Source organism: Populus alba, chromosome 13 (genome assembly GCF_005239225.2).
Source record: "Populus alba chromosome 13, ASM523922v2, whole genome shotgun sequence".
Taxonomy (NCBI): domain Eukaryota; kingdom Viridiplantae; phylum Streptophyta; class Magnoliopsida; order Malpighiales; family Salicaceae; genus Populus; species Populus alba.
This window is the reverse complement of record NC_133296.1, coordinates 16,183,299-16,195,715: the sequence shown is the minus strand read 5'-3', so window position 1 is coordinate 16,195,715 and position 12,417 is coordinate 16,183,299. Positions and strand designations below refer to the sequence as shown.

General features: G+C 30.5%; 1 protein-coding gene across 1 annotated transcript; it reads left to right on the top strand.

Moving 5' to 3' along the window:
• The first annotated feature begins 5,594 nt into the window (after positions 1-5,594).
• Positions 5,595-8,005, top strand: LOC118054020 (peroxidase P7). The gene is made up of 4 exons (XM_035065454.2): positions 5,595-5,938; positions 6,580-6,771; positions 7,051-7,216; positions 7,425-8,005. The coding sequence occupies exons 1-4, from the start codon at positions 5,702-5,704 to the stop codon at positions 7,808-7,810; spliced, it is 981 nt and encodes a 326-aa protein (XP_034921345.1). The 5' UTR covers positions 5,595-5,701; the 3' UTR covers positions 7,811-8,005.
• Positions 8,006-12,417: the final 4,412 nt, after the last annotated feature.

The window sequence follows — 12,417 nt, the reverse complement described above, 5'->3', positions numbered from 1 at the left end:
CATGAAGATGCCGTGTAATTCCTAACATTGACTTAGAGGAGATCATTTTGGTTTTCTTTCGTGCATGGAACCCACCAATTACGTAATGTTTTGGATCCTAACGGAGCAAGATTGAGAAATTTTATTCTAATCAATCTATATTTCTTATAATCAATTATAACTAAATAAATAATTAATGAGGATAAGATATGAAAATTGTTTTTTTATCTAATGCAAATACCATGATTATTCTTAGAATCTAAAAGATATGGGTCATAAATACATGCTTCACTCTTTGTATGAATAATAAAACATTTTTTTATTTAATAATAACTATCATCTCTTTTTCTTTTTCTTTTTCTTTTTCTCAATTTTTTTCTTAGATTTTAATTATTAGTAGTGCAAATTACCTTTAAGCCGATCAAGTTAACTAGGTTGTATCAAGCAAATCTTACATGTTTTGTTTTAAAGCACGGTTAGATAAGGAGTTGAGGTGAGAGTGTCTTTTTCTTTTAATTTCATCCTCATATTTTTTTTTATTAGTCATACATTTTACTTACATTTAGGCTGATCAAGCTCAGTGATTTACGTCAAGAAAAATCTCATATATTTAATTTTAAACCCGGACTAGATAAAACATCCGGTAGATAGATTTTATTTCTTTCAATTTCAAAAAGATTTTTGAAGATACAAAATTCTCTATATGACAAGCACTTCAAGTAAGAATGTTCTCTCAAAAGCTCTCAAGTCTCCTTTATCTACGCTTAAAGTCCACACAAAAAACAAAACTAAATTGGATCAAGTCTACACACCCATAAGAATTCTTTAACAACGTTTTGAAAACAAAACATAGGTACTTTTGTTGTTATTCATTTTAGCCCCCCACATAAACAAAAAAAATCAGAAAATATTGAAAAAAAATAAAAAAAAATTCAGTTCGACCAAGTTAGGTTGGGTGAAAATAAATAAATGAATAGGTGAGTCAAAGTGTTTAATACCCTATTTGGCTTTCCATAAAAATTGTTAAAGGGTGTTTGGGTTTAAGGATGTGTTTGACAAATACCTTTTAAGCCTATTTTTATTAGTTTCATTACAAAGAAAAAATAAGTTTTTGCCAAAAAAAGCCCAAAAAATCAAAAATATTTTTTTTCTTGCATATGGCTAAAAATCCTATAGTTATTTAAGGAATTTTTTTTTTAAAACAAATCTACAATACTTTGACATATATATATATATATATATATATTAAATAAAAAGATATTTTTTTTGTTGGCATTAGAACAATTAGGTTTTTAATCTGATAAGATAATGATCTCCTTACTGAGAATAATTTTTCTTAAATCTTAGACAAACTAATGGTTAGAAAACACAATTTTTTTTTTTATATATCAAACAAATAAACAATGCATATTACCTCAAGTAAAACGTATTAGGGGTGCTAATATCTTTCTTTTACACAATCAATCGCCTTTTTCAGACTTTGAGACCACTTAGGGTTCTTAGTGATCAAAATATTAGGTGGCAATTCTCATTTTTTTTTTCTATTGATAAAAAACAAGAATTTCTTATTTTTTTCCACCTATATCATTCTCGACGATCTCAATTTAGAAGGATGATCGCTATGACGCTGCAAACATGCAATACTTTTAAAGCATTAAATAATCAAATCTTGCTCCGTAATTAACACCTAAATTCATGCTCTCGTAAAGTACAAATCCTGACTTGATTTTGCAAATAAATCAAGTTACCACATATCAAATTCAATGAAAGAACCATAAGATTGTCTTATTTTTTGGTAAGAATATTTTAAATAAAAATTATGCTAATTCATATATTTAATAAAAATCAAATATTTATATACATATACTTATTTAGTTTCAAGCTCTCAAAATTACACCTAATGTTACTTAAAATAAAAAATAAAAAATAAAAAATTGACCCTAAGCATATTACGCGTGGCTGTAAACTAGTACATCTCTAAAAACGAAAAACGGACAATCAAAGGAGGACCGGAAGAGTGTTTTTATTGATCAAAGCTTGGTAGGTGGGTACCAATATGGGTGCCTTGAGGCCTCCACTTACCAGAAAATCCTTGTTCAGGCAGTCAATTCACTGGAGATTTTTGGCGAAAGCAAGCAGTTTTTAGCTTTTACTGCTGGAAGGTTTTGAAGCTGGAGCTGGATGGGGAACTGCCGTCAAAGCTGAACTTTGGGCTGTTAAATTAGGCCTCGAAATGACATGGGAACATGGTTCAAGAGGTATCCAGGTGGAGGTCGACTCTAGAATTGTCCATTCTGAATAAGGATGATAATGATAAAAACCTGAATGTTAATCATTTATTTGTAAATGCAGTTTAAGTTTAACTCGTTTTTTTAAAAAGATTTAAATTATTTTTTTAATTTAAAATTAATATTTTTATAATATTTTTAGATAATCTTGATATTAAAAATAATTTTTATACGTGTTTAGTATATTTAAAGTAATTTAATAAATTCTTCCACCAGGAGATATTGTTTTAATAAAAATAATCTTTCATTAGATTTTATCTAAGTTTTTTTTATGTCAAATTTGCAACAAATATGTCTTCGAACAATATGAATCAGCAATCCTCCCAATTTCTTCAACTTATTTAATTAGTAAAAACAGAGAAAATCATATGATAATGCATAAGATATTAACGTGGCCTTTTCATTTTCCTCTTAACAAAAAGTTGCCTTAAATCATAATAAATTAATAATAAAACTGAAAGAAAATATAAATCCTCGATTATTATTGCAATACTGAAAGAAGAAAGACTTCGTCAAAGTTTGTCATTAGTTTTATGACACTGACACCAATTAATAATAAATCCTATCGTGAATTCCAGGCTTATTAATTATAAAAAATAAAATTTAAATAACTTGTCAAAATACCATGTCACCATAGATGACTCTTCGTTCCATAAATAAGACAAGAATTTATTTTTCATGCGCGAGTTCTCATTCGTCAAGATTCCTAACGTGAATTCCAGGTTTTTCCATGTCGTTATTGAATGATAATATCACAAAAAAATTAATTATTTGGTGAACCAAATTTAAACAAAACTTTTTTTTTGTTGCATTTAATATTTTTTTTTTTAAACCAGATCAATGGTTGTAAAACACACTTGCTTAATTTATATCAGACGCGCTTACCACGACTATAGGAGTCCCCTCCCACTGAACAGTAGGCCATCGCGGAGGTGACAGGCTGGTACTCTTGAGGATCGAACTCGGGACAGTCGCAAAGCAAATCTTGCAGTTGACCATTGAGCTAGACCCTCAAGTGTTGCCTTAATATATATATATTTTCCTTAATATTTGCTCCCAATGGTTTTAGTTTTCTAACAGTGACAGAGAACCAAACAATTTCGATCTGAAATCTTCCAACAATGGTGTTGTCCAATTGTGCGTTTACTTAGCCCCACAAACTGATCAATCGTTCTCGTATTGACAGCTGTTATACCCATGTTACTTGAGAAGACCGTCACTCATGACAATAACAGGATAAGTTTTTAATTTATTTTAAAAAATTATTTTTAATATCAATGCATTAAAATAATTAAAAAATATATAAAATAAAATAATATAAAATGAAAATATTTCATAATTCTTGAAAACTCTGGATCTTAAACACCCCTTATTGTCTGTGGAAACCCTTTTGTTAGAAATTGTTAATTATAAGCCATTTTTACTTGCTTAAATATTTCCACCATCTTAAAAGAATTATCGAATTAATCTTCGACAGGGAATTATCAAGAATAAATGAGTCAGAACTGTTAATTAAACAGATCAAAATCAAGTAATTGTATAGTGATTATGATTAGAAACATTGCACTGTCAAGGACTCGCGAAGAAGTCCAGTTGATGTTGCTTCTTCTTCTCTTGTTCTGTGGAATTGTACTGTCAAAGACTAAAGAATATATTTTTTTATCGACTTACTCTACTTTATTGCAGCATCGTATTCGGAGGTCGCGAATATGTCCAAAATATAGTTCATGCATATATGCTCCACTGATTAGCTAGGAGGCTCCCTCGTACAATTTTTCTGATTTTGTTAATTGCCCACCAAAAAAATAACTGTCTTGATTTATATCTTCTGTAAATTATGAGTTTTCGAAGGTAAATTTCCATAACTTCTATGAAAACATACAATAGATTCTTGTGTCTGATGAGTAATTAAGGGACAAATTAATCCAACGAATTTATTTTTTATTTCCTGTGACAGCTGACTCTGTTGATTATTCTTCTTCTTCTTTTTTCTCTCAAATTTGTCAGAATTTTAAGTGACAGTGCAGCTTCTTATACAATTGTCCCAAGTACATAGGTTAGCTGGACACCATATATCAATCAATTTAGTTATATTAATTGATGATATTTTGTGTTTTATTTCATTCTAAATTCTTTGTTGATGTGGGAATCTTTCTTGTTAAAAACAAAATCTTAAATTAGTCTTTTTTCTCATATTCTAAGACTATTTAGAGTTTTTAATAATCAAAATACTAAAAGGTGATTTTCATTTTTTTTTCTACTAATAAAAAAAAAAATTATTCTTTTCATTCACATGATTCTTGACTATTCTTAATAAAAATATTCTCCATTGATAATAAATCCTCAATTATTATAAAAAAGAAAGTATAAATAACTTGTCAAAATACCATGTCACCATATATGACTCTTCGTTCCATAAATAAGACAAGAATTTATTTTTCATGCGCGAGTTCTCATTCGTCAAGATTCCTAAACGTGAATTACAGGTTTTTCCATGTCGTTATTGAATGATAATATCACAAAATTAATTATTGGTGAACCAAATTTAAACCAAACTGTTGCCTTAATACGTGCTCCCAATGGTTTTAGTTTTCTAACAGTGACAAAGAGAACCAAACAATTTACAATTTCGATCTGAAATCTTCCAACAATGCTCCACTGATTAGCTACTAGGGATTATGGACATCACCTATCTTTACATTGGTATGATATTGTCCACTTTGGGCCTAAGTCCTCATGGATTTGCTCTTGGGCTATACCCCAAAAGGCCTCATACCAATAAAGATATTTGTCCATCCTTATATACTCTTGATCCTCCCTATTTCTAGCCAATGTGGGACTTTGGTCGTATACTCAACAAAAATAACTATCTTGACTTATATCTTCTGTAAATTATGAGTTTTCGAAGGTAAATTTCCATAACTTCTATGAAAACATACAATAGATTCTAGTGTCTGATAAGTAATTAAGGGACAAATTAATCCAAAGAATTTATTTTTTATTTCCTGTGACAGCTGACTCTGTTGATTATTCTTCTTCTTCTTTTCAAATTTGTCAGAATTTTAAGTGACAGTGCAGCTTCTTATACAATTGTCCCAAGGACATAGGTTAGCTGGACACCATATATTAAAATGATAAATTCGTAATGTTAATGAACCTTAAATTTGATTAGACTGGTTCAAATCACATAATTCATTATATACGTGTTTTATGGTTCCATATTTTCATCGTTATCAATCAATTTAGGTATATTAGTTGATGATATTTTGTCTGGTTTTATTTCATTCTAAATTCTTTTTTGACGTGGGAATCGTTATTGTCAAGAAAAATCCTCCATTAAACCCTACATATACCTTGATATTTCCAACAATCTTGTACTCAAGACACTCCTAGCTTACAAACGCTTCCTTAATTCATTAAAACAAAGAAGCAAAATGGCTAGAACCAGCAGTTCTAGCACTTCCTTTTCTTCTTACATGGTCACTGTTACATTAGCTTTGCTTTTGATCTACACAAGTAGCTCCTCAGCTAACCTCTCTACAGACTTTTATGATAAAAGTTGCCCACAACTCTTCGGAACAGTGAAATCTGTTGTTCAATCTGCAATAGCTGAAGAACGCCGGATGGGTGCTTCTCTTGTTCGTTTGTTCTTTCATGATTGTTTTGTCAAAGTAATTCTCTTTTCCTCCGTTTAACTCTGCTTAGATTAATTTTAACTTGGCTGTCTAGTAAAACGCACACACGAACTCTCTTTCAATATACACTTTAATTCCTCTTTGCTTGCCTCATGCGTGATATGATAACCTCCCTCCTATTCTTATACAGGGATGATACGGAGTATTTAGGGGTTAAGTTTCTTATATTAATATCATGTTTATTATTTCTTGAGTAAAAATTTAAAATATTTATATTATATCATCTATCAGTAATGTTTATTATTTCACTGTTATATCTTGAAAGGGACTGGACTACTGATAAAGAGATCATAGCAACAAAAATAAAAGAATTATCTAGCTAGGGGAGCAAACAAACTTGGAAAAGAATATATATATATATTGACAATATTCGTTTAACTGTTCCATCGTTGTCTCATTTTGGTTATATAGATAAGTCTCACTCTCACTTGAATGTGAAAGGGGAACGAACATATATATTAAGATTCCAAATCAATTTTTGATGATGTGCAATATTAAACAATTCACTCTTTTGTGTGTGTGTGTTTATGTAATTTTATTTTATTTTATGAGAGGTGTGTTTTATGTGTATCTTTTGAAGATTAATATGAATATTTATTACATGACATTTTTAACAGGGTTGTGATGCGTCTATACTTCTGGAAGACACCGCCACTTTCAAGGGAGAACAAGGTGCAGGTCCAAATAATAATTCTGTGAGGGGATACAATGTCGTCGCCAAAATCAAGTCTAAGTTGGAGAAAGTCTGTCCAGGTATAGTTTCATGTGCTGATATCGTGGTCATTGCTGCCCGTGATTCCACTGTTCTTGTAAGTCATCAACTCTTTCTAATTGTTTTACTTATGTTGTCCGTACGTAAATTTGTTCTCTATATTACCATTTGAAACTTACCTTAAGAGTTATAATTAGCCATAGTTTAGTAATTGCTCCCATCATTACTACATCTTAATTAAATATCTTTTTAAGCTCATTTTTTTCTCCACATGATTTTCACATCTTAATTAAATATCGCATAATCATAGAGTAATTGTTAATTTTAGGATGATTGTCTTTTCATGAAAACTATACCGTTAATTAATTCCATGCAGCTTGGAGGTCCATATTGGAAGGTAAAACTTGGACGGAGAGATTCAAAGACAGCTAGCATGAATGCTGCCGAAAAGAGCCTCCCTTCTGACCGTTCATCTGTTAGCCAACTCATCCAACGATTTAAATCTAAAGGCCTCTCTGCTACGGACATGGTTGCCTTATCAGGTTTTTTTTTTTTTTCCATAGATAGATAGAGACTGAAAGATCGTTAGAAATTGCAATGCATCACAGCAAAAATATGAAAATCATGTTTTTGATGCTATGCAGCCTGCGATTGCAAGTGACCATTATTATAAAGAAGCTGTCAGATTTTTTTTTTTCTGTATTATTGTTATTGTTATTAATTTGAAATTGTTTTAAACTTTGGTGGCAGGATCCCACACAATAGGGCAAACAAAGTGCAAGACTTTTAGAGATCGAATATACAACGAGACCAATATTGACAAATCATTTGCTACCATGAGGCAAAAGATGTGCCCGGTCGCTACAGGAGACGACAATTTGGCACCTCTAGATGTCCAAACTCCTAACGTCTTTGACAATAATTATTACAAAAACCTCATGAACAAAAAGGGTCTCCTCCACTCTGATCAAGTGCTGTTCAGTGGTGAATCCACGGATTCGTTGGTTAGAACTTACAGTAATAATCCTGATATCTTCTTTTCTGACTTTGCTGCAGCAATGATTAAGATGGGAGATATAGATCCCCGTACTGGATCTCACGGTGAAATTAGAAAGAAATGTAGCCGTCCAAATTAAACCTGAGTGGATCAGCTACATCTTTCCATCTCTTAGTTTGAATAATTGAAATATTTTTGTGCGTGTTTGTCTTGCTATGAGTTGGAGTAGCTAGCTTGATAAAAAATAGGAATGTCTAAGTATGTTTTTATTAGTGGTTATGCTCAAACATTGCTATCATGAATAAGAGATCCCTGCAGATCATTTTATATTGGAGTTGATAATTTTTTTCTTACATTTATTATCTTTAACAGTTAATAAATACTAACATGTGGTAGCTGGCCTAGGTAATTGTGTGTGTGTGTACCAAGAGAAATAAAATTTGATGAACTTCTGATCTAACAAGTATGAATAGTCTTTTTTTAAAGAAAAAAAACTGAATCGGAAAGGTCTTTGATTCAAACCCTTGCTTTAGAAGAACTCTACGGGTTCGGCAAAAACCAAAATCTAGTTCATGATAGCTAAGCTCAGGAGGCTTCTAGATACCATGTAACTCCAAACGTGGCCCATGGTATATATTTGTGGACATTTCGTTTATTTCCTCCCAGTTTAATACAGTTAAAATTGAGAATAATAGTAGATTTAACCTGTTAATTAGTTAATTTTTTATTTATATATATAGAGCAATATACAATATTAATGTAGAGATTGCAACAAAATAATTGTTGTTATTCATTTTAGGGCCCCACGTAAACAAAAAGAATTTGAAAAAAAAAAGATAAGAGAAAATACAAAAAAAAAAATAAAAAATGCTAGAAGAAAATCACAAAAATATACTAGTAAGAAAAATATATCAGAACGCTCAGGAAATTATCAACGACTAGTTGAAGAAGATTAAAATATACAAGATTAAAAAATTTAACAGTGTATTTTCGATCAATAAAGGTCTCATTGACAAATTAAGGAAATTTTAATGTAAGAAGAAAAATTCAAAACTGAATGTTTAAGGACTCAGTTGGATTTTCTCAAGGTTTAATTGCATTTATTGAGAGTTTAATTGTAAGAAAAATTGATTTTTGAAGTTAATTTAGGCTTTAATGTGAAGAAATTAAAGTTTAGGGGTTGAATTGTTATTTTTAAGAGTTAATTTGATCAAATCAGGGGTTTAATTGCACAGATTTTGAGGTTTGATGGGTAATTAGAAACTTGATTGAAGAAATATAAATCCAAGGACTAAACTAAAAAAACACATAAATTTAGGGGCTGAAATTCACTAAATCAGGGGTTGAATTGAAGAAATTAAAAGTTTGTTGGTTAATTGAAGGTCAAAATGCACAAATTTAGAACCAAGGACAAAAATAAAAATAGCGCACAACATTAAGGCTACCAATTGAGGTAGACAAGGATACAATTACATGAAATTAGAAGTCTGGAGACAATTATGTGTATAATTAAAATCAATTGGAAAAACATGGACTCAATTGATTTTTTTCAAATACCAAATTAAGAACCCTAAACAATGTGTCATTCAAACTTCATGAAGAGAAGGTGAATAACACGTCGTTCGTCAACTTGCACCTCTGTTTTGACAATTTTGATTAATCAAGTTGGCAACTTTAAATGTATGAATAAAGAGTTACAGACTTTCAAATTGGGTAAGGTTGGATCAAAATAAAAAGTGTGCAATCCCTTTACCAACTTTAGGTGGCTCAGTTGACGATGACGTCAGAATTGCTCTAATGAAACCTTGAAATTGAGCAACTTAGTTAGCCCCAACAGTGTAACCATCATGCAAAAAATAATTTGGTTTTCGTGTTTTCACACACAAAGGTTCCTTAATGGGTTCTTATCAAGGGTTTAAAATATTTCCTTCAAGATCAAGAGGTCACAAATGAATTCAAGACCTCTTAAAACCATAACAAAATCATATAAATACCCCTTTAAGATCAATAAAAAAAAGGTTGAAAAAAAAGGGAAAGAAATAAGGAAAAGATAAGGAAAAAAAAAAGGAAATATCAATGAAAAATATAAGGGTAAAGTTCTAAAAGCATAAACAAAATTTTTATTAAGTTTTGTAAGTTTGTGAGAGGTAAAATTTTCAAAATGAAAACTAAGATAGGTATATATTGCAAACTCAAAAGCAGGTTCTTTGTGGCTTGGTTTTGTTGTTTTTTTTTTATTATTATTATTTGTTTTGCTTTGCATTTATAGCTATAAGCATGGAAAAAAAGGTTTGAAATATTTAACAAATAATATTGCATTCACTTTTTTGTTATTGTGCTATTTTATTTAATGATATTCTTTTGAAGTTTTTTTTTTTTTTTGTGATTTTGATATATTAAAGTTAATATATAAGTTTATTTTTTTGATATATAATATTGCTTTAGTAAACAATGTATTTATCTTGGGTTTGATAAGTTTATTTATACACAAAATGAGTTTAGAAAACAATTTTGAATTTGGTTTCATGTTACTGGTTCATTTCAGATGTTCTTGGCTCAAAATATCCTCAAATTCAGTGGGTTAAATTAAATATGGATGTTGTGGCAAAGGTAATCCAGGTATTGCTGGAGTGGAAGGACTTATTCGGGACAATTTTGGCACAAGGATTAAAGGCTTCGCTATTAACATTGGATATTGTTCTTCTATTCAAACCGGCTTGTGGGCAATAATCCATGGTCTAGAGTTTCGCTAAGGTTGTGTTTGGTATTATAGATAATATTTAATATATTTTAAAATAAAAAATATTTTATAAAATAATCATTATTATAATCCAACATTCTTTAATCTCTAATCTCTAGATATTTGTAAATTGATTTTTGAGCCATACTCTGCCCTTGCAGTCGAGCTTTTAATTAAAGAGCAAATGAAAATTGATGCAAATTATGCTTTGATCCTGAAAGCTAAAACTATAATTTCAAGCTAGAAAAAGAAAAAAGTCGATGCTCCCATCATCACGTTTCTCTTTAACTTTCTTTTCTTTGTTCTGATTTCTTACTTTCGCTTTGTTTCATCAAAAGCTAGTGGGTGGACGGTGGAGCATCGCATCAAATTAATCTAACAGATGCTTGGATCTGAAGAACGATGCTCGCAGTTCCAAAGAGTGAATTGACCCTCCATCCTCTTCCTTAAGTGTGAAGTGATACCTTCCTATTTATCTTTAAATACATCCCCTCCATCCTCTTCCTTACCTATAAACACTCCCCTCCCCATTCATTTATATACAAATCGCATTCAATGGAACCACCAACCTCTCTTTCCACGATTTCCCACCAGCTTTCTGATCTCATGAAGAAATTTCTGGCTTTTGGTCCAGTGTCTGATTTCATTCACATGCTTTCAGATCTAATAAAGAAATTTATGGCTTCTGATGTAATGGTACATGTGGTCAAGTGGTTTAAAAAACAAAACGTTACTGCAGCTGTTGCAGTGGCAGTGATAGGTCTCCTGATGATTTGCTGCTGCTGCAAATGTCTTAAGAAGAGGAGGTTTAGAGGAAGGACAATGAAAGCACCAGGGCAGGATTTTCTCATTCTAAGGGATGACTTTGAAGCAAATCCTTCTGAATATTTTAGGAACTTACGCAGCCTGTAGAAGATCTCATCGATCCGTCCCGGCAAGCCTCCGATACTGGCAGCAGATCACCGACCCTTTTTTCTTCTCCTCTTCATCTTCCCTACTCTAATTTCTCCTTTTCGTGTGCTTTCAAAAACTCTGATGGTCTGTAATATATATGCTTTGGTGGGGCTAGGAGGTTGGGATATTATGCTGTATGCATGGGCTATATATATATATAGAGCTGGGGTGTGATTGTATGAACTTAAAATATTTCAATATTGAAGCAGGTTTTCTTGATCAACCCTTTTCACCTCAGATATACTACATTTGTTGCAAGAACATAAATTAAGGAAGGAAGAGATGTATAACGACAGCGTATCCCCAAGTCCATTATACCTTTCATTTAATAGAGTTTTGTTCAGGGATTGGAGGAAATCAATTGAAACTTCCCTTAAGATATGGGCATCGTCTGATATAGATTTATCACATGTTAGACATATCGATCCAGATTTGTTTACTGTCAAGTAAACAGATATATTAACGCCGCTGTAGAAACCCAAAAAAAAAATTACCAATTAAATTGCGTCATATATTATTTTTATTTTATTTTTATATAAAAAAATAAAATAGAATTGATATAAATAACATGGAAAATAATTGGTAATTTTTTGACCAGTAAAAAGTTAACACATAAGGTAAGATATTTGAGATGTCTTGTTATAAATAAAATATCTCATAAATAAAAATCAATCAATCTAAAAAAAATACTTATTTTTAGATATATAATTTTTTATTTTTAAAATAGATTCTCTTCAAAGCTTTCAGGCTTCTTTTATCAATACTTAATGTCTATAAAAAACAAAATTTTATTGGATCAAGTAAACTTCTCATAAAAATTCTTTAACAAAATATATTTTCCAATATAAGCTTTTAATAAAAACCTCTCGAGTTTTTTTCATTTATACTTTTAAGTTTATAAAGATGAAAGGGTTTAAGTATAAACTTCTATAAGAGTTATTCAATAAAATTAAGTAACTAGCAAGCCTTATGCCAATCACTTATAAAACTGTTTAAATAATAAACTAAATCAGTTTTGCTAGAAATAAAATAAATTAAAAAATAATTAAAAA